Source organism: Sciurus carolinensis, chromosome 18 (assembly GCF_902686445.1).
Source record: "Sciurus carolinensis chromosome 18, mSciCar1.2, whole genome shotgun sequence".
Taxonomy (NCBI): Eukaryota; Metazoa; Chordata; class Mammalia; order Rodentia; family Sciuridae; genus Sciurus; species Sciurus carolinensis.
This window is the reverse complement of record NC_062230.1, coordinates 33158854-33180786: the sequence shown is the minus strand read 5'-3', so window position 1 is coordinate 33180786 and position 21933 is coordinate 33158854. Positions and strand designations below refer to the sequence as shown.

Below are 21933 nucleotides of genomic sequence, written 5' to 3'. Positions count from 1 at the left end.
CTGGGTTGGAATCCTGAATCTGCTGTGGTGTGTGTGACCTTGGCCAAGTATCTGCACCTCTCTGATCCTCCCGTGCAGCCTCCCTGCCTTCTTGGTCCGCCTTCGCCTGGTGCCAATGGTAGCTTTTTTGGTTTTTTCTTTTTTGTGATATGGGAGATTGAACCCAGGTGTGCTCAACCTCTGAGTCACATCCCGGCCCTTTTAAATATATTGTATTTGGAGACAGGGCTGTGTTTAGTTGCTGAGGCTGGCTTTGAACTTGTGATCCTCCTGCCTCCATCCTCCCCCAGCCACTCGGATTACAGGCACAATGGCAGCTTTTCAAATGCAGATCTGGTCGCTCACTGTCCTGCTCCCCCTCCAGGCTTCCCACCTCTCCTAACCCACCAGGAGCCCCCCCAGCCCAGCCGGATGCTGCCTCCTCTCCACCCCGCGATCCTGGGCCTTCCCAGCCTCAGGGCCTTTGCCCTGGCTGTTGTCTCCTCCCATCGCTGGCTCCTTTGAACCTTTAAGGTCTTGGCTCAAATGTCCCCCCACCAGAGGCCTCTCGGGCCACCCCTGGCCGTGCTTCCACATGGACCCGCTCGGGGTCCTCACCTGCAGCCGGCCGGCGCCTCCACCCTGGCTTTGCCTCATCCTCCGCCCGTGTCGACAGGACCTTGTCCTGGCTCGTCACTGCATCCCCAGCATCTGGCACAGAGCCCTACTGTGTGCCAGGCCCCGTGAGTCTGCTCACTGAGTCAGTGAATCACCACAGTAACGGAGCGTGGGCTGCGTGCCCACCGCGCCAGCCCCGCACCGGCGGATTGATTTGTGAGTGTCGGTCACACGGCGCTTAAAAGTCCCGCAGGTGCAAAGAGAGTATCCCCCGCTCCTGCTCCCGGCCCCTCGGCTTCCCCACCTGAAGCAACCGCTCGGAAACTACTCACCCGGAGGCCGGCCGCTCTCTGGCCGCCCCAGTGGCCAGGCTGTACCTTGACTGTCCTCCTGTCTCCTGTCTGGGGGGCCCAGGGACCTGATGGGGAACCCGTGCCCCCCCAGGGGCTTCCTCTTCCTCCCCTCCTTCCTTTCTTCCCTCCCTCCCTCCCTCCCTTCTTTTCTTGCCGTTTTCATTCAATAACTATCTGTCCCAATATGTTATCATAAAAATTTAACTCACACTGAAGGAGAAGGTGTCCCACCCAGAGCCCGAAGATCTGCCCTTAGATTCTGCAGGATCGGCCTCCGCCCGATCACATCTCTGTCCCCTGCTCTCTCCAGCCACCCATCCTTTCATTTCTGGGTCCATTTCAGCTCAATCCCAGGCCCCAGCCTCTGTCGGGCTGCCCTTGCCAGGGACGCGGGGTTGCGCCAAGGGCTCGGCAGTCGCCTGTCTCCAGGGCGCCGGCAACGTGGGGCCCACCACCTCTGATTTGGATGGACACCAAAGGCCGAGCGAGGCCGTGGTGTAGGCGCTCCGGGGGCTGCTTGGTTTGGGTTTTGTAACCCAGGCCGCCACCTCTGCAGCCCCGCCTCTTCCGCGGCCTTGCCTCTTCCGCGGCCCCCTGCCCGCTGCTTCTCCCTGGGATTTGGGCTCCAGCTGAGGAACAGGGGCCAGTGCATTTAAAGGAAGGAGAATGGGACCCCCGAGGCCACTTCCCAGCTGCTAAGGCCAAGCCGCGGGCCTGCTGGGGTTTGTGAGCCCCATCCTGGTTGGGGCAGGCTTCCCTGGGGCCGCTGACGGTTGCTCTCTCTGCAGCTTTCTCAGAGGAGCATCCCACAGACCTGAAGCACAGGAAGCTAGGTGAGTGGGGCAGGTGGGCCCAGGAGAGTCTGAGGCTGGGCAGTTGGGCTCCTCAAGTGCCTGTAAAACCAGCATTGAAAGCTGACTTTCAGAGAGGTGAAGTCACCTGCCCGAGATCACACAGCGGGTGAGAGGCAGTGGGATTCAAACCCAGATCAGGACAGCTTAGCCCACGTCCTGCGGGGTGAGGGCTGCTGGGAGACTCGGCCTCTCCCCACACGACCTCTGCCTCTCCTCTTCATTGCCCCAAGTCGGAGCTGGAACCCACCCCGCCTCACTGCCTTACCCCCAGCTCACCATCTTCCACTAGAAGCTTCTTTCCTGGCTTCCTCCTCCTCCCCCTCCACCCAGTTGCTATGGAAAAGGTAGAGGCCAGCCCAGAGTGGAGAACAGACCGGAATAAAGGCTCAGGGGCTGATGGAGGAAGCTTAGCCCCCCCACCCCAGAAAGTTCCCTTCTGATGGTGGAGACGGGTCCTGCCATGAGGACCCCAGGATGATGAAGAGGTGGTCTCTGTCCTTAGGGAGCTACCAACCCCATGGGGGAGGTGGGGTCCTCCCTCCAAGCCCCACCATCGGACGGTGGAGACAGGAGCTCTGCCCACGAAGACCCCAGAATGCTGAAGTGGTCCCTGTTCTCAGAGGGCTTCCAGACCGAGGAACGCCCAGGGGTCCCCTCACAAATGCAGGAGATAATGGGGGCTGGGATACCCCTGCCCTTCTCTAGGCAGAGCTGAGGGCTGGGGGCCCAGAGACCACAGCCTGCTCATAGGTCCTGTTCCGCCCCCAGATCTCAGTGGGGCCTCTGGGGTCCTGCTCGGGAAGCTCTCCAGGCCCAGAGAGCTGGAGAACTGGGAGCTACCTGCCCAGAGCGGGGCCGACCAGCTCAGCCACAGCCAGGACAGGCGTGCCCTCTAACAGCCAGGGGACCTCCCAGCCCAGGAGGGGCCCTCTGGGAGCCACCCAGGTCTCAGCCCCCTCTAACACAGCCCCCGTCCCCCAGCCGAGGTCCCTGCTGTGCCCATAGTGACTGGCAGTTTCCTGGTGGGACCAGCAAGCAACCCCCCGACCCTGCCCAGCCTGCCAGCTGCTCTGTTCCACCAGGAGCCAGCACCTAGCCAGAGCCACCCAGAGAAGGCTGTTCCGCTGCCCGGTAAGCAGGGGACCAGGGAGGGTGGGCTTCTGCCTCGGGATGTGGTCCAGCAGTTGGTGAGGCGGGGGTGCCAGCAACGGGAACACCCCACCCAGTGACATGGACCTTGGCCCCAGTCAGCTCATTCTCAGAGTCCCGTCCCTCTCAGTCCCTGCTGGAAACTGGGAAGGAATCACGTCCCTGGGAGGCCCAGGAGGGAATCTCCACCAACCAGGGGATGCACCGGCCAGTCTGTTCCTTCATCACCTCCTCACGAGGCACCTTGTCCCTACCAGCCCCCTGCTAGGAGCTGGGGACATCACCACTGCCACACAGGCTCAGTTGCTGCTCTCAGGGAAACTAGAGCACCCTGGGAGGGCCAGACACGAACCTCATCGTCACCAGTTAGAGGACAGGGGCAGCGGAAGAGCCCACCCGCTCCGTCTCTTGCAGAGCCTTCCTCGGGGGCGGCGGTGAGCCGCCTGCACCTTCCTGCTGGGCCCATCCAGATTGTCTCCGTGCTGCCTGCTCTGCCCCAGGGACTCTGGCACATCTCAGGGCCCAGCACAGGTCTCTCCAGTGTATTCATCTGCCACGGTGAGTGAGGGAGGCCTGCCCCACCCGATGGCTCCCTGACCTCGTCCGCCCGGCCAGGCGTCTGGCCATGGCCTGCGGCACCTTCTCGCGCTTCTCGTCCCAGCAGGCCTTTCTCTACCCCCACTTCTCAAAACCCAAAGCAGGGTGTGGCGCTCCCCGAGGCGGCCGGGCAGCCCTCCCTGGTCACCTTGCCTCTCTGACTCTGAAGGTTAACAAGGCAAACGCAGAGGTGCATGCAGGCCGGGCGTCTCCTCCCTCCTTCAGTATGCCCCGACCCTCGGGTGGCACCCTTACACTTGCTCTGATTTGTCTTGAGATGGTCCCCGCCGGCCTGCCACGCTGTGAGGTCGTGGCTAGGCCCAGGAAAGGCAAGTTTCCTCTCTACCTTCAACGTAGGTGAGATGTCCCCGACCAGCCAAGCACTACCTTCCAGCGGCCCTGCCATCCACGGCCTCCTGAAGTCCCCCGCCCGGCCGGGCTCCACCAGCCCCTTCGCTCCGTCTGCAGCTGACCTGCCCAGCATGCCTGAATCAGCCCTGACCTCCCGTGCACCTGGGACGGGTGAGGACCCCCGGGGCCTGTGAGTGTCACAAGGCATCACTGAGGACCGGGGAAGGAGCTTCCGCAAGACGGGCCACGTCAGCTCCTCTCGCAGGGGCTGGCAGGTGCTGTCCGTGGGTGAGCGGGTCAGAGGCAAGGGCTCCAGGGAGGAGCGTCGCGGGTGAGGGCCGCTCGGGAGCGGAGAGTCCGCGTCCTGCCCCGACTGCAGGGAGCAGACCCAGTGTGGCCAGATCCCCCGAAGCTGGAAACCCGGGTTTTTACGTAGACACCGTGAGTTTTAAAACAGTGGGGAGATCTTTAAAAGTACAGCTGGCCATAGCGTACAGCCTCTGGCCACCATCTTGTAACCTCAACTTGGAGGATGCGGGAGTGAGGACCGAGTGACCCCGAGGAGGGAGCTCCCCAAGCCCTAACTGATGCTGGCTTTTCCATCTCCAGAGGACAAAGGATCCCCAGGCCAGACAGCCCCAGAGGTCTCCAGCAAGCTTCCAAAATGGCCTGGTGAGTGGTGGCAGGGTCTCTTGTCCTGGGCGCTGCACGCAGAAGCTCAGGTGGCTTCTGTGGTCCCTGATGTGTTGACGGGCTCACTCAGTCACTCACTTGATGCTGCCATTGTCCAGCATCCCTCCAAAGCTAGCTTGTGGGACGCCTACCAGGAACCTGCCCCTCGGGAAGCCCACATCCCTGATCACCACCTAGCATAGGGGCTGACAGTGCATTTGGGAGGCTGAGAGAATGAAAGGGGAGCGTGGCTGAGGGAAGTCAGAGCACCCGGGAGTGACGGACGGTGCTCACCCAAGCGCCTTGCATGTACTGAGTCTTCAAAGTCTCCAACAACCCCAGTATTAGCCCCATTTTACAGATGAGGAGACTGAGGCCCAGCGGGGTGTGCAGCATACTCAAGATCACAATAAGCAGTAGAGTCAGGAGAGGAAGGCGCACACGCAAGTCACACTGTGGGGACTCTGAGACCTCCTCCCACCCCGCCCTTCCCAGAGAGTGAGGCCCAACATTACTGAGTGAGGAGGGAATAAGAAATGGCATGGCAGCCCAGGTGTGAGGGGCACACCTGTAACCCCAGTCCACAGGGGCTCTGCAGGACGGCGAGTTCCAGGCCTGCCTGGGCGGCCCAGCCAGACCCTGTCGCAGAATGAAAAGTATGAAGGGCTGCGGATGTGGCCCCGGGCAGAGCTTCCTGAGCTCAGTCCCCAATAATGCAAAAAGGAGAAAGGGAGGGAGGGAGGAGAGAAGGACCGAGGAAGGGAGGGAGGAAGGGAGGGAGGGAGGAGAGAAGGACCGAGGAAGGGAGGGAGGAAGGGAGGGAGGGAGGAGAGAAGGACAGAGGAAGGGAGGGAGGGAGGGAGGGAGGGAGGAGAGAAGGACAGAGGAAGGGACGGAGGAAGGGAGGGAGGGAGGAGAGAAGGACAGAGGAAGGGAGGGAGGAAGGGAGGGAGGGAGGAGAGAAGGACAGAGGAAGGGAGGGAGGAAGGGAGGGAGGGAGGAGAGAAGGACAGAGGAAGGGAGGGAGGAAGGGAGGGAGGGAGGAGAGAAGGACAGAGGAAAGGAGGAAGGAGAGAAGGACAGAGGAAAGGAGGAAGGAAGGGAGGGAGGGAGGAGAGAAGGACAGAGGAAGGGAGGAAGGAAGGGAGGGAGGGAGGAGAGAAGGACCGAGGAAGGGAGGGGAGGAAGGGAGGGAGGAGGAGAGAAGGATAGAGGAAGGGAGGAGAGAAGGACAGAGGAAAGGAGGAAGGAGAGAAGGACAGAGGAAAGGAGGAAGGAAGGGAGGGAGGGAGGAGAGAAGGACCGAGGAAGGGAGGAGAGAAGGACAGAGGAAAGGAGGAAGGAGAGAAGGACAGAGGAAAGGAGGAAGGAAGGGAGGGAGGGAGGAGAGAAGGACCGAGGAAGGGAGGGAGGAAGGGAGGGAGGGAGGAGAGAAGGAGAGAAGAAGGGAGGAAGGAAGGGAGGAAGGAAGGAGAGAAGGACAGAGGAAGGGAGGAAGGAAGGGAGGAAGGAAGGAAGGAAGGAAGGAAGGAAGGGAGGAAGGAAGGAGAGAAGGACAGAGGAAGGGAGGAAGGAAGGAAGGAAGGAAGGGAGGAAGGAAGGAAGGAGAGAAGGACAGAGGAAGGAAGGAAGGAGAGAAGGACAGAGGAAGGGAGGAAGGAAGGAGAGAAGGACAGAGGAAGGAAGGAAGGAGAGAAGGACAGAGGAAGGGAGGAAGGGAGGAAGGAAGGAAGGAGAGAAGGACAGAGGAAGGGAGGAAGGAAGGAGAGAAGGAAGGAGAGAAGGAAGGAAGGGAAAGGCAGCCCAGCAGCCCAGATGAGGGATGAGTGGACGTGGCTGGGTGAAGGAGAGCCAGTGTCTCGCTGGAGGCTGTGGGGACGGGTGAAGGACCGGCCTGCCCCCGCGAGCCCGTGACCCGGAGGCGCCGGCGCTTTTGCAGAGGCGGTGCAGCGGTTCTGCAGCTGGCTGCGGGACAGGTACAGGGCCGAGCCCGCAGGCCCGGACGGCATCATGGTGGAGGTGGATCTGGTGAGCGCCAGGTTGGAGAAGGGCAGCAACAAGAGCCAGGAGAGGGAGCTGGCCACCCCGGACTGGGCAGAGCGGCAGCCGGCCCGCGGGGGTCTGGCCGAGGTGTTGCGGACTGCCAGCGACGGCCGACGGCCTCGGGAAACTCAAGTGATCGCCGTGCTGGGCAAGGCGGGGCAGGGGAAGAGCCACTGGGCGCGGGCCGTGAGCCGGGCCTGGGCCCGCGGCCAGCTTCCACAGTACGACTTCGTCTTCTGCGTCCCCTGCCGCTGCCTGGACCGCCCTGGGGACGCCTTCCACCTGCGGGACCTGCTGTGCTCCCTGGGCCCGCAGCCGCTGGCCGTGGACGACGTGGTCTTCAGGCACATCCTAAGGAGGCCCGACCGCGTGCTGCTCACCCTGGACGCCTTTGAGGAGCTCGAGGCCCACGATGGCTTCCTGCACGGCAGCGGCGGACAGGCACCTGCAGAGCGCGGGTCCCTCAGAGGGCTGCTGGCCGCGGTCTTCCAGCGGAAGCTTCTGCGAGGCTGCACCCTGCTCCTCACGGCCCGGCCCCGCGGCCGCCTGGCCCAGATCCTGAGCAAGGCCGACGCGCTGTTCGAGGTGGCTGGCTTCTCGGCTGAGCAGACCCAGGCTTACGTGAGGCGCTACTTTGAGAACTCAGAGGTGACGGACCACCCAGAGAGGGCCCTGGCCCTCCTCCGGGACCGGCCCTTCCTCCTCAGTCACAGCCACAGCCCCGCCATCTGCAGGGCAGTGTGCCAGCTCTCCGAGGCCCTGCTGGAGCTGGGGGACCAGGCCGAGCTGCCCTCCACGCTCACGGGACTCTATGTTGGCCTGCTGGGCCCTGTGGCCCGGGGCAGCCCCCCGGGGGCCCTGGCAGGACTGGCCAAGCTGGCCTGGGAGATGGGCCGCGCCCACCAGGGCACTGTGCGGGAGGGCCAGCTCCCATCCCAGGAGGCCAGGGCCTGGGCTGTGGCCGGAGGCTTGGTGCGGCCAGTCCCGGGGGCTGCCGAGGCGGAGCTGGCCTTCTCCAGCTTCCTCCTCCAGTGCTTCCTGGGGGCCCTGTGGCTGGCCCTGAGCAGCGACATCAAGGACAAGGAGCTGCCGCAGTATTTGGCATTGACCCCGAGGAAGAAGAGGCCCTATGACAACTGGCTGGAGGCCGTGCCCCGCTTTCTGGCCGGACTGGTTTTTCAGCCTCGCGACGGCTGCCTGGGAGCCCTGGTGGCGCCCGCCGAGGCCTCCTCTGCAGACCGGAAGCAGAGGGCGCTGGCCAGGTACCTGAAGCGGCTGCAGCCCGGCGCGCTGCGGGCCAGGCGGCTGCTGGAGCTGCTGCACTGTGCGTGGGAGGCCCAGGAGGCCGGCATCTGGCAGCACGTGGTGCGGGAGCTCCCGGCGCGCCTCTCCTTCCTGGGCACACGGCTCTCGCCTCCCGACGCGCACGTGCTGGGCGAGGCCCTGAGCGCGGCCTGCCGGGACTTCACCCTGGACCTACGTGGAACGGGCATCGACCCCTCCGGCCTGGAGAGCCTCGTGGGACTCGGCTCTGTCACCCGTTTCAGGTGGGGGGCAGGGGACGGGGAAGGAGTTCCCTTCTGCTGGGTGCGTCACTGTCGCTTGTTAGCGTGGACGACGGTGAGGGGCCTGCCGAATGGGCTCCTCCCGCGAGCATGGAGACAGGCTGAGAGGGGCAGCTGGGCACAGCCGGAGCGGGTGGAGTCACTCTTCCAGCCGATATCAGCAGGCCCTCAAGTCCAGGTACAGGGCCAGGCTTCGAGTTTAAGGCTGACCTGGGTTCCGACCCCGATGGAGCCACTGCTTGAAGGCACAGCCTCCCCTTGGCCTCTCTGCCTCCACTGTATCCTCTTCTACTCTACTTATTTTCAGCCACCAAAACAGTCTTCCCAGAACTTGCATCTGATCATATCCTCTGCTTATAACCCCCAAGGGCATCCCATCACCCTCAGGACGAAGTCTAATTCCTTCATTTGGCTCATTCAAGCCCTTCTACGATCTGAGCCCTTCATCTTAATCTCCAGGGAATTGTTGCTGGATTCCCTCTAAACATACTTTACCCAAAATGTACATCTGACCCAATTGTGCCCCAGATTTAACATTGAGCTTCCTAGTAGCCAAAGCAAAAAGGGAAACAATATCACTGTGAGAGTTTTCAGAAAGGAGGAATCATTAAGGGTTGAAGTGGTCATAACTTTCTGGAAGAGGTGGAAGTCAAGTTAAGGCAGTAAAGTAACTGAGTGGGCAGGAGGTTTTTTTCATAGAGCTGCCCCTCCATTACGGTCTAGCCCGGTCACTGTGCCTGGGTCTGAGGCCCTCCCTCCACAGGGCCGCCTTGAGCGATACAATGGGGCTGTGGGAGTCCCTGCAGCAGCGTGGGGAGACCCAGCTACTCCAGGCAACTGAGGAGAAGTTCACCATTGAGCCATTTAAGGCCAAGTCCTTGAAGGATGTGGAAGATCTGGGCAACCTGGTGCAGACCCAGAGGTGAGAGGATGGGGCGTGGCCCAGGCCGTGCAGGCTGAGGATGTGCAGGAACCATTGACAAGCTTGCTGTGGCATTTCCAGTGCCTCTGCTCCTTTGAGACACCTGCGCCCTTCTCCTGGGCAGTGGGTACCCAGAACCCCTTGCCGTGGTCTACACCAGCAGAACTCCACAGTTTTACTTTTTGCTTGGGTCAGAACTTGCCATCGGGTGCTAAATTCTTTTTGGCTAAGGCCAAGGAGAAACCCCTCTGCTGGGAGGTGCCAAGGGTGCCTTTCCGCACCTAGAAACCCAGGACCTGGGTCATGCCATTTTAAAGATGGCAGAGCCCAGGTCCAGAGGGCAAAGGAAACCTGGCCACAGAACAAGTCAGCTGGCTCTAACTCCTTCACCGCACAACGCGTGAGCACCTGCTGCGTGCCGCCTGGGCCGGGTGCTGCCAGGGCCGATTCTGAGCCTCCTTCCCCTGGGACGCACAGTCCTGGTGTTTGTCTTTTTAGTGGAGGGCGACATAGCCCCCAGGAAGTCCGTCCTTCCAGAGAGTTGGGGGCACGGGGCAGCCAGTAAGGGGCTCAGCGACAGGAGAGGCCCTTCCCCCTGAGACCGCCTGTTCTCTCTAGGCTGAGAAGTTCCTCTGAAGATGCCCCGGGGGCCCTGCCTGCTGTCCGGGACCTGAAGAAGCTGGAGTTTGCGTAAGTGAAGGGCAGGGCTGCCTGGAGGAGCCCACGCTTCCTCCCAGCCGTGCTCCGGAGGTCTCCGGGATCATTCCTACTGGTTTCCAAAGCCGGGTGCCTGGTTGGGCAAGTACTGGAGAGTCCGACCCATGTGCTGGATAATGAGGTCGCTCCCGTTCACCGACCAGCACTCTTTTGATCGCTGCCTGGAGTGGCTGAGGGGCCGTCCTCAGTTGGAGGTCCAGGGGACTTGTGGAGAGGTGGTGTCTGCCCTGGAGCTTGGCCAAGGGACAAGAATGAGCGCAGTGGGGAGGCGGTGCCCAGCGGGGCAGGGGAGAAGGCCTGCGGGACTGCCGCTCAGGAGGGCTTGGGAAGGCTCCTGTGTGCCCCGGGCCACGGCCTCCTGCTGGGGATGCCTCTAGGGCCACAGCGGCGAGGGCCACACAAGGCCTCTTATTTACGCGTGAGCTCGCTGACTTCTGCCGCAAGGGACGGCCTCCCCAGGGGATGCACACCCCGGCCACCGGCCACCACCTTCCGAGCCTGGGGGTCTGCCCACCTCCAGGCGCTGGTCCTCAGCCCTGCCGCTTATGAGAATCACTGGTGGTCTCAAGTCTGGGCGGCCAGACCCCCCTCCAACCCAGGGACTCTCCCCGCAGTTCCGAGGCCTCCAAGGAGCGGGGCGTGTGTGTGTGTGTGTGTGTGTGTGTGTGTGTGTGTGTGTGAGGCTGAACCACACGCGCTCGTCCATACCCACGAGCTTCAGCCACAGCTCTTTTTATTTCTTTATTTTGAGTCAGCGCCTTGGCTCACTAAGTCACCCAGTCTGGCCTTGAACTTGCGACCCTCCGGCCTCAGCCACCAGAGTTGCGGGAATTACACGCCTGTGGCCCCAAGCCCGGCTCCCAGGAGCTCTAGATGTGCAGCTGGGGTGAAGGACAGCCCAGCTTGCTTGGGACCGGCCTGGTTGTAGCATCGCGACACCCCTTGGTCTCAGGCGAACTGGGCCAGGTGATCATCCTATGTGTAGCCAGGCAGGGAGAGACCATTCTGGGCAGGGCAGCCGGGGTGACTGTGGATTCTGGGGACACTACGGCATGGCAGCCACCAGCTCATGGGCCCTGACTGAGCTGTTTAGGTCAGGAACGCAGCTTTTCAATTTTCAATGCACCGCCCCCCCCCCCATTATCCCTTGTGATCCTCCTCCAGGGTATTATCGCATCTCCCGCTTGTACAGATGGGAACACTGAGGCCCGAATTCAAATGGCTTATCCAGTGTCATAAAAGGTCAGCCTGGCTCTGGGCTCCAACCAGGGAACAAACTAAGTTAGTGTTCCGTCCTCGTTAGGTGCCTATGAGGAGCTCAGTGCATTTTGTATATGCCTCGCTCATCTCAAGAGCTGCTCTGGGAGGCAGGCATGAACGCCTGCATTTGACAGATCAGGACACTGAGGCCCAGTGAGGCCAGTGACTCCCCCACAGTCCCTCTTCTGACCACCAACGGGCCGTCAGCTCCTCCATTGCTGTTCCCCCACACACACCCCCAGGAGAAGCCAGGTGTCTCTTGTTTTGAACCAAAGACAAGGTGCCAAATTTATGCAGAGGTAAACACTTTGCTGAAAAGAGGAAATGTCTGAGGACAATCACTGGGGGCTCCTTCTGGTGCTGAATTATTTTCAGCTTAAAAATCCCCTAGTTCAAGGTCGGAACTGAGCTCTGGGGACCAGCAGCCCTGGGGTGGAACAGTCTAGAGCAGGGTGAACAGCCACCTGGAGACCACAGGCTCAGAGGAGGTTCTGAGGAAGGAAGGAAGTAGAAAGGAAGGAAGGAAGGGACTATTTTGGGCATCTGCTCTGGCTGCCACTGTACCCATCAGGTCAGGCAGCTGGAACTCTGCAAGGACAGCCCCTGTAATCAGGGTCTTTCCCAGAATCAGCCCCAGTACCTCTTTACCCTCATCTCATTGCCTGTACACTCTCTCTGTCTTTCTCTCTCTCTCTTTGGTGGTGGTGGTAGGGTACTGGGGATTGAACCCAGGAGGGCTTTGTCACTGAGCAACACTCCAGCCCTTTGGTTTTTTATTTTGAGACAGGGTCTCACTAAGTTGCTGAGGCTGGCCTCAAACTTGCAATCCTCCTGCCTCAGCCTCCCAAGCCTCTGGGATGACAGGCGTGTGCCATGGCGCCAGGCTCAAGGCAGAGGTTCCTGTGGGTTTTGTTGGTGACTCCCTCCCCTGGGCCTGGCACATGGTGGCAAACAGTGAATATGGGATATGATCTCCTTAATCTTTTGACGACCTCTTGAGATTGTTGCTAAGTTTTCAAGGAGACAGAGACTGGACAGTGGAGGCATTTGCCATGACCCCTGGCACAGGTGGGTGCGGATGCTGGAGCCAAGCTCTGATCCATCCTGTGGTCTTTTCCAGAGGCTCCACATTCCCAGGGTTTGGGACTTCAGAGACTGAGAACATTTCAGAATGAATTTAAGTGACCATGTGCAATTATTATCTTTTAATTTTCACCAACTCTGTTTGTTCAAACAAACAAAATAACTGCTGGTGGCACCATAATTTTATCAAAGAATTATTTTAATATCAAAAAAGCTCAAAAGATATAATTTCAGACTAAAAGACTGCTCTTCACATTGAATGTATTTAACTAGATTTTAAAAACAAAACAGTCCTTCATTTCCCTTATTTTCTCATTCCTTTGATGTCTGGTCTAAATGTCAATCCAGACTGTGTGACCTTGTGTGAGTTATTTGACCTCTCTGTGCCTCAACTTCCCCATCTATAAAGTGGGACTAAGAAGAGCCCTTAGCTCAGAGTCAGGAAACTCAGTGACACCGAAGCTGATGGAAGGACCCAGCACGTGCCGAGTACACAATAAGTGCTCAGAATGGTCCTTTTTGTCATTCAGATGGAAAGACAAGTAAGCCCTCTGATGTGTCCCTGGGAGTGGTCCTAGGCTGGCATCTGGATATGTCGTGGGTGTATGTGACGGTCAGCAGGAGTGAGAAGTGGCTCCCTGCTCAGAGAGGACGGCTGGGGAGCCAGAGCCAGTGGCCTCCTGTGGGGGCTTGTGAATGTGGGGCTCCTGTGGGGCAGAAGCGTTGGGGCCACTGCAGGGGTGGGGGCGGTAAGGTCTGGGGATGCGGGAAAGGGCCATGTGCCGTGCCCGGCTTTGGTGCCCTCTCTGCTGCACCCTGGGGCTGGACAGAGGCACCAGCCGTGTGGGGTCTGACCCCTGCTCCTTGCCTCCTAGGTTGGGCCCCCTCTTGGGCCCCCAGGCTTTTCCCAAACTGGCAAAGATTCTTCCTGCCTTTTCGTCCCTTCAGCACCTGGAGTGAGTAAAGACCCTACGACCCCTCCCTCTGCCTAACCCTGTCCCCAGGCAAGTGCGAAGGAAAGAGCCTGCTCTCTGTCCCTGTCCACCCCCCCCCCAGTGCTTCCTCAGCATGGCTAGTGTGAGTGACCAGGTGACCCCACTGCAGGGAAGGGGCGGCAGAGGAGAAGCCCAATTGGAAAAAGAAAAAAAAAAAAAAAAAAAAAAAGAAAAGAAGAAAGAAAAAGTCTTGGCTTCCCGGGGACCTCGGAAAGTCCTGTACTTACTCAGGACCTCTTCTGCTGCCCTTGGCAATGACCTCCTGGGAGGTGGGAGAAGCCATCCCACTTCACAGTGAAACTCCTAGAGGTCGAGGGGTGGCCAGGCGCTCGGGCTCTTCAGGATTCTGCTGTCTGGGATTCGACCTCGTCCCTGGCCAGGTCCTGAGGGCGACTCTCAGCCCGGAGCGGGGCTGTTGGCCCTCGGGGCGGCAGGCGGAGGTGCCTGGTGGGAGGAGGCCAGTGCTGGGGGAGGGCCAGGTGCTCCCCAGACCCTGACTGACAGCCCCACGATCGCACCTGCAGCCTGGACTCGCTGAGCGAGAACAAGATCGGGGACCAGGGGGTCGCGCAGCTCGCCGCCGTCTTCCCTCAGCTGAAGGCCCTGGAGACGCTCAAGTGAGTGCCCCACGCCTGCCCTGGCTGCTGCCACCGCCCACAGCCCACTCCATCAGTGTGGCTCTCACCCGCTCTGGCTACCATGTATCCTTCAGTTCAGGGACTCGTCCATTCAGCACTCATTCATCCTCCAGCCGTTCATTCATTCATTCATTCAATCATTCACGCACTCATTCACTCATCCACAGTCATTTACTCACTCATTCATCAAACATGCAATCATTGATTCATTCACTCATTCACTCATTCATCCAGCATTCTCTCATTCATGCAATCATTCACTCACTCATTCATTCATCCACATTCATTCATTTACTCACTCATTCATCCAGTCATTCATTCACTCACTCATTCACTCTTTCCTTCAATCGTTTATTTAATCATCCACTCACCCAATCACTTAATCAACAACTGTTAAAGGGACACTTGCTACTGCAGGCACCTCATAGGCTCTGAAGATTCAGCTTTAAACAAGACCAAAAAAAGTCCCCTGACCTCAAGGATCCAAAATTCTAGTGATGAGACGTGATAACCAAGAGGCAAACAAGTAAATAAACCTGCAATTACAGTAAGGAAAGTAAACGAGGTTCAGTGACAGAGAATTTTCTTGAGGGGGTGAAATAGGAGTGATAGATTTTCAGGACAACATTATTATTGAAACACTAATTGTTTTCTTCACGGCACTGGGGACTGAACCCAGGGTGCTCTGCGCTGAGTTGCATCCCCAGCCTTTTTTATTTTCCATTTCAGGAGAGGGTCTCGCTGAGTTGCTGAGGCTAGTCTCAAACTTATGCTCCTCCTGCCTCAGCTTCCGGAGTAGCTGGCATTACAGGCACATGCCACCAAAACCAATATCACTGAACTGCCCCGGGCTTTGGGAAATTGGAGAGAGATAAGGTGCAGGAGGCTTGACATGCTTGTTTTTGCTGAACCTAGGTGGCCTCAAAACCTGTCCACACATTCCTCCAAGGTTGGGATGGCCAAAGGATTCACCAGAGCTCCCTCAGTGGTCTCCCTGACCGTAGACCCCTGGGGACATGGCCCATGGTTCACAGTGTTGTGGTCTCCCACACTCAGTCCTCCCTCTCCCTCCCTTCAGTTCTTATTGGGCACTTACTACGTGCTCAGTACTGCTAAGGGATATGGCTTTCCTTTCCTTGTAGAGCCCAGCACCTGCCTGAAGAGGCAACCACTAAAGCACAGACATTTATTTAACTACTCGAAGGCCCCGAGGGGAAAGAGGGGACTCTATCAATCATAAAGCAGGCGGGGGAGGCCCACTCTCTCTCCCACCCACACCTCACCCCTCACCCCACGCTACTGTCGCTGTACGTTTTGGGGGCTTCAGGCCACCCTGTGAGGAAGAGAGTTCCTGGCTCTGCTGCAGCCTAGCCAGGCAGATGGATGGAGGCTGAGGGGAAGCAGGTGGCAAGTTTGGTCCTCAGCCTCCGCCTCCTTGTCTCCCTGCAGCCTGTCCCAGAACAGCATCACCGACGTGGGGGCCTGCCAGCTGGCCGAGGCCCTGCCCTCACTCGCTGCGTCCCTCCTCAGGCTCAGGTGAGTGGGCCTAGTGCTGAGCTGGCAGGCCGGGGAGGCCAGAGGACCCTGGAGGCAATAGCTCTAGGCCATTACGCTGCACCCACCTTGCCCGACACCAGGAAGGCCACCAGCTAGAATCCAGCTGAACAGGACTCCCTGGAGATGGGCATCACTGTGGCCCTGAACAGGAGGATCTGCAGGGCCCAGTGGAAGAATCTGGGGGAGTCTCTTCCTCGTCTGAGCTGGTTTCCTCCTCTGGAAAATGGGAACCGTCCCAGTGGCTCGTGCAAAGCGCTTGACACAATGCTTGCCGCTAGTGAGCCAGGGGTAGTGGTCCCTTCCCAGACAGGATGGCAGGACTAGGCTTTTCTGGAGTCCAGGGTGGTGGCTCCCGGGGTGGTGCCAGCCAGTGCTTACACTGCCACCTCCTGGTAGGTCTCGGCATAGCACCTCTTGCTCTGAATAGCTGCTAGCTGCAGTGTGGTACCAGAGACCGAGGGGACCGAGCTTGGGCCAGAGGGGCAGTCCTTCAGCTCAGCACAGCCAGCTCTCCTAGCTCTCCAGTCTGGGGGAACCTCCCTTCCCTTCCCAAGGTCTCCTCACTTGCTGAGGACCACCAGAGTCAGATTCCAGGGAAGATAGTCTCTGGTCCATGGGTCCATGGGTACTCATTCATGTATCTTTCCAGCAAGGAGCCCAGGGTGCAGCTGAGCAGGTTGTGTACTGTACAACTCATAGTCTATATACCAGAGTTGTGCCAGGCATCAGTATTCTCTAACATGAACAGAGGGCCAGAACAGTGCTAGGAACTAGCTACAGCCATGAACAAGGCAGATGCGCTTGCTGCTTTCAAGTTCCTTGCATAGTAAGAAAGTAAGCACACACATAAATAGAACATTTTAAAAGAGTGGATTATGCTGTGAGGGAAACTCACACGGCCCAGCAGAGTGCAACAGGGAGTATCCCCAAATTCACCAGGGAGGGGCCGGGGGTTCTGAAAAGGGACCCTTCCATGGGAAGGTAGGGGAAGCACTTCTGGAGGTGGGAGTGGCAGATGCAAAGGCCCACAGGTGGCGAAGAGATTTGGGTTTCAGGGCCCGAAGGAGGGACAGGACGGCAGCTGTGGTGGGAAAGGCCACAGTGCAGATCATGCAGGGGTGGTCAGCGGGTCAGTGGGCGTGGGCACGCCTGTGTTTCTGCAGTGTGAATGGAGAGGCAGGTGAGGCACCATTGTGTTCATGGAACCTGGGAGGCCACCCGTCCCAAGACCCCGTTAAGAGTGGAACCTGGGAGGCCACCCGTCCCAAGACACTGTTAAGAGTGCAAAATGCTGCGGACACACCCAGTTGCTCCATTGGTTAAAGACACGTCCTGACCTCAAGGTGGTCAAATGGACACGTGCATCTCCGCCTCAGTGAAGTACAGTAAGGTCACTCTGCCTGCCTGAGAAGGGGCCTCCGGGGTTCAAAGACCAACCTCAGAAAGAGTGGCCAAGTCCCCACCCGGTTCCCACTCCGCATGGAGCTGCGATAGGGCAGTTAGCTGGCATTTAGCCCCAGCCTGCTGAGGCCGAGCCCCGCAGAGGCCTGGCCCCGAAATCAGAACGGCGGCAGCCCTGGCCTGTTGGAAGGATGCTCGGGAGCCCTCCTCCAATCAGCGCCGTGTCAGTCGGTGCCAGCCATGAACCTACCGCAGAAACCCACGCCGGCCCGTGGCTGGGTCTTCCTCCGACTCTGCAGTGCTGGTCACGCTGGCTGCAGTGACCGCCGCAGGCCTCACAGCGGCTCCCGCGAGACAGTCATAACCAGAGTTGACAGTGGGTCCACGCCGAGATCTTATTTGCTCTTCCCACAATTACTCAACATGTCCGTTTTACAGATGAGCAACTGAGTCTCAGGGGAGTGAAGTAACTCGCCCAAGATGGCAAGGCAGCAAGAGGCGCCGCTGGGACCTGAGTCCAGGAAGCCGTTCTCCCAAGAGTTTCTACACTCTTAGCCAGAGAACGACTTCCTCTCAGTCCTCCTGCTTCACTGGCCACACTGTGTGACCACAGAGAAGAGCTTCAGCTCTCTGGACCTCAGTTTGCTCCTCTGTAAAATGGGACAGTGGTTCCAGATGAGCGTGATCCCTCTGGGCCCTGAGCCTCACCCTCGGCACCCTAAAGCCCTGCCCCCACCTCTTTCTCTGGCAGCTTGTACAATAACTCTATCTGCGACCTGGGAGCCGAGAGCCTGGCGCGGGTGCTTCCGGACATGGTGTCCCTGAGGGTCCTGGAGTGAGTGTGGGCATCTCGGCAGCGGGTGGCCGGCTCTGGCCTCAAGGAGCCTGGGGGTCGCCCTTCTGCCTCATGGGAAGAGCCTGGGGTGGTGGCCTAGGTCTGGAGCAGGGTGGTCCCAGGGGCCAGGAGTCAGTACAGGTTTCTCTCCCCAGTGTCCAGTATAACAAGTTCACAACTGTGGGTGCCCAGCAGCTGGCCTCCAGCCTGAGGAAGTGCCCCCACGTGGAGACACTGGCGTAAGTCTCAGTGGCCCTGCAGGTGGAATCCCTCCATTCTCCAGGGGTGGGGGTGGGGCGGGACCAGAGTGCCAGCCTGCTCTCAGCTTCCTGGCCTCAGTTTCTTCGTCTGTAAAGGGGGGTGACATCTACCCCAAGAGAATTCATGAGGTTTGACCCAGTCGAGGTGAATAAAGCTTTTAGATCAGTTCTGGCACACAAAACGTTCAGTAACTGCTTCACCAGGATGAACCGTAGGAAATTGCCGGCAATCAGCCATTCTCGACCCATGCAACTGGTGATTTCGCACAGTCCGGACTTACTTTTTTGTTAAGCCACAGTGATGTTGAATGTCCCATATGGTGCTTGCTACTCTCCCGGAGCACTCTGATTTACATACTCATGTCTTCTAAGATGGATAGGGTGGATCCGGTAAGACCCACTTTAAGGCACAGAGCAGTAACCCGCCTTTGAGGTCACACAGCAAGTCAGCAGCAGAACCACAAGGAGCTCAGAGCTCTAGGCCTCTGCTTTCCTTACCCCCAGGGTCTGCACCCTGCCAGGTGGGGAGTCACCAAGGGTTTGGGCCGGGCAGGAGGGGGGATTTGGGAGCTGTTGGCCCGGGAGAGCCCAGACATGTCCTCTCCACTAGCCTGGTCACTGAGCCCATCTCTCCCTGTAGAATGTGGACACCCACGATCCCCTTTGGTGTCCAGGAACACCTGCAGCAACTGGACTCCCGGATCAGCCTGAGATGACCCTGGCTGTGCTCTGGGCCAGGTAACCGGGTGGGCTCAGGAGGACAGAACCTGGGACACCTGGGGTTGGTGTCCCTGCGAAGGCGGGATCAGTACAAAGGGCAGGGTGGGGTGGGGGACCACTCCTGGCCCATGCATCCCCTCGGCTCCCTGCAGGAGTCCTCCAGGCTTGGGAACTTGGGCTGTAGGTCCTCCCTGTGGTGAAGCTTAGAGTCTAGGGAAGGTCAGGCTGAGTTGCCACCTACATCCTGCAGCCTTAGCACTGGGGAGCCCTTCCCTGGGGCTCCCAGGGCTTTCTAGCTGATGTTGGGGCTGCTGGCTGCCCCAGCGCCCTTGGATTTGCCTTCATAGCAGCGCACTCTTCCTGCAGCTCATTATGAAAACAGCTGTCCCCTCCCCATGTCCCCCGCCTCCCCAGGCTGTGCTGTAGTCACTGCGGCCCCTCCCCCCTCCCATGGGCCCTCCGCCCCCGGCTAGGAGACACGCTCCCCTGGCGTCCAGGCTGCCCGGCCTGAAGCTTCGGCTCACTCCCTCTCCTGTCCCGGCCCCCACAGCGCACACTCCGGGACACTGATCGCACTGGACCTTGAACTGGGTACTGTGGACAGAGCTCTTCTCCAGGCCATTCCATGAGCCTCAGCATCCTGGCACCCGGTTCCTGCTGGCTCAGGACTGGCCCCATCCGGCCCTTGAATGAACCCACCTTTGCGGCAGATCCAGGCCCCGCCCCTTGCTCCTTTAGGGCCCAGTACATGCCAGCCATGTTCAGCTGCTCCCAGCCTGGCAGACAGGCAGGCGCCTGGAGGCAGCCACGGCCACCCAGGAGGCCTGAGCCGCACCTGCAGACTGCTGGACAGTCGTGGCCAGGCCAGGGTCAAGGGTGAGGCAGCCTCGTGTCTGCCTGCCTGGTGAGAGGGCACTCCTGCTGCTCTCCGCAGTACCCCCGCGGCCACTTGGCACTGTGAAGATACCAGTGGGCCACCCGGCCTGCTAATGCCCCCGACTGAGGCAGGGGCCCTGTGGCAGCGGCTCTCGGTCTGTGGTACTCGCTGTTTGCACTGACTTTTGGCCAAGGCCAAAGCTAGGCCTGGCCAGAACACTGGAGTTCAGCCGGCACTAAGGGAGGGAGGCCGCCCGGAGCCCCGCCTCCGCTTCCTCCCCGCGGCTTCCTTTCCACTACACGATAAACGTGCCCCGCCGTCTCACTGGCTGGTCCAGGGTTTGGGTCCAGGATTTCCATCTGGAGTATCTGCCGCTCTCGTCACCTGAGACACAGTGGCTTAAATGAGCACGCACACTCATTTGGGCAGGACTTGGCAGGGACAGCCCACCTGTCTCCCTTGGCATCAGCTGGGAAAGCTTGAAGACTGGGCAGGGGTGGCCTGAGGGGCCCTTCACCTGTGTGCCTGGCATGTGATACAAGCTGGCCAGGACGGGGGACCTCTCCACAGGGCGAGTTTGGGCTTCCTCATAGCTGGTGGCTGGGCATCAGGGTGGTCACCCAGATGGAGAGAAAAGGCAGTGACCGAGGACAGGGAAAGGGAGGGAGAGTGCCCCGGGACCAGGCGGTGTCCTCAGCACCTAGCAGGAGGCACAGGGCCCTGTGTCAGCCAGCCAGCGGGACAGGGCTGCCTCTCTGCTGCCCACCCACCCGCATCCTGCCTTCTCTGCAGGGCTTGTCTCTGTGGCTTCCCGAGGTTCAGGGAAACTCAATATTCCAGGCCGCCAAGGTTGCAGCACTGGCATCGTCTGCTCCGCTAAAGGGCGCACTCTCCTCGGCCCCTGCCCCCGCCCTGCCGCTCTGTCCCAGGGCCTTCCTTAGCCAGGCTGGATCCCTGCCTTGGCGGCAGCAGGCCCAGAAGAGACTGGCAGGGCTGCTGTGTTTCGCTGTGGCGTGGTCTGCCCGCAGGGACAGCTGGCCTTCTCCTGGCGGCAGTGGAAGCAGATCGTTCAGCTGCAGCATGCCAGCCCGAGGCCCACAGGGTCAGCCTGTTCCCAAACTCTGCTCCTCTTCCCAGCAAGTGGGGGCTGGGGTCGGGAGGGGCCAAGGGACACAGTAAGTCCTGGATAAACCTTAGAGACTGTGATTACTGTGTGCCAGGTGCCAGACTAAGCCCTTCCTACCCTAAAGGGATGGAAGCACAGACTCTAGAGCTAGAGGCCTAGCCTCCACGTCTGGCTCACCACTTATGCAAGGGCCTTCTCTGTGCCTCAGTCTCCTTGTTTGTGACATGGACAGAGTCACACCTCTGGGTCACATGGCGATTCGACGAGTGAAGATTTAAGAAAGAGCCTGGCACACAGTTCCCAGGGTCGGCTGTGTGTTTCACTCTTGCCTCTGCCTGGAATGTTCTTCCCAGAGCTTCTCATCCTTGAGTACTCAAAGGGCAGCCCACCAGGAAGGCCGACAAGCCTCCCTCCCCGCCTGTCACTATTTTACCCTTTTTGTACTTATTTCTGTTGTCTGCTCTTGTCCTAGGGTGTGACCCCAGAAGGGCAGGGAACTTGGCTTTGTTCACTGCTGTGCCCTCTGCACCCCACAGGGTGCCTGTGGGGTGGATGGATCATTTCCAGCACAACTCTGCTTTATTCTTTCTACAACGATACACTGAGGGTACAATGGTGAATAAGGGCTCGAGTTTCCTACCCTGGTGGCTCTCACATTTTAGCAAAATTTAAAGGGCTGCAGGGTGATTGGGCAGTCTGTGCACTGCACAAAATCACCTGGGCTGGTGGTAACGAGGGGCTTCACACTCGTCAGGGCTTTGCTTACCAATCTCCACGTCCTGGCGTGGGGCTGCATCAGCCCAGGGAGCACTTTTTATGATTGACATGAAGTCATCATGAGAGGTGGGTATGTTAGCCAAGCAGGGTGGTGCATGCCTGTAATCCCAGTGGCTCAGGAGGCTGAGGCAGGAGGATCCCAAGCTCAAAGCTAGTCTCAGGAACTTAGTAAGGCCCTAAGCAACTTAGTGAGACCCTGTCTCAAAATGAAAGGAAATGAAATGAAATGGGCTGGAGGTGTGGCTCAGTGGTTGAGCACCCCTGGGTTCAATCCTAGGTGGCAAAATAAATAAATTGATTAATTGATTAAATAACAAGGGCTGGGAAGGTAGCTCAGTTGTAGAGTGCCCCTGGGTTCAATGGTTCAATCCCTAGTCCTAAAAAAAGGAAAAACCAAAAATAAAACCCCCCAGGTCAGAGGCGTGGTGTGATGCCGATAGGTCACTTTCCTAGGGAGGAAGGGGTTCAGATGTCAACTCGCACTTCGACTTCTTTGGGGGAGCTCTCTGGGGGTATGGGTGCAGCGTGCTGGAGGCGACCCATTAGCAGTGGGAAGCAGTCCTGGGGGAATCGGGCCCTCGCCT

At 59.2% G+C, this 21933-nt stretch overlaps 1 protein-coding gene across 8 annotated transcripts in view; it reads left to right on the top strand.

Moving 5' to 3' along the window:
- Nucleotides 1-21549, top strand: part of Ciita (class II major histocompatibility complex transactivator) — a 48077-nt gene extending 26528 nt beyond the window's left edge. For 4 of the 8 annotated variants that reach the window (XM_047533988.1, XM_047533986.1, XM_047533991.1 and 1 more), the window contains 15 exons: nucleotides 1739-1783; nucleotides 2786-2935; nucleotides 3368-3511; nucleotides 3908-4072; nucleotides 4511-4573; nucleotides 6513-8163; nucleotides 8945-9103; nucleotides 9722-9793; nucleotides 13039-13119; nucleotides 13683-13775; nucleotides 15246-15332; nucleotides 17506-17589; nucleotides 17745-17828; nucleotides 18490-18587; nucleotides 19120-21549. In XM_047533988.1, the coding sequence (XP_047389944.1) occupies nucleotides 1739-1783; nucleotides 2786-2935; nucleotides 3368-3511; nucleotides 3908-4072; nucleotides 4511-4573; nucleotides 6513-8163; nucleotides 8945-9103; nucleotides 9722-9793; nucleotides 13039-13119; nucleotides 13683-13775; nucleotides 15246-15332; nucleotides 17506-17589; nucleotides 17745-17828; nucleotides 18490-18565 (2954 nt within the window). In that variant the 3' untranslated portion in view covers nucleotides 18566-18587; nucleotides 19120-21549. Of the gene's footprint in view, nucleotides 1-1738; nucleotides 1784-2785; nucleotides 2936-3367; nucleotides 3512-3907; nucleotides 4073-4510; nucleotides 4574-6512; nucleotides 8164-8904; nucleotides 9104-9721; nucleotides 9794-13038; nucleotides 13120-13682; nucleotides 13776-15245; nucleotides 15333-17505; nucleotides 17590-17744; nucleotides 17829-18489; nucleotides 18588-19119 lie in introns of those variants that run through there. The other 4 variants (XM_047533989.1, XM_047533987.1, XM_047533990.1 and 1 more) reach the window with 3 other exon arrangements.
- Nucleotides 21550-21933: the final 384 nt, after the last annotated feature.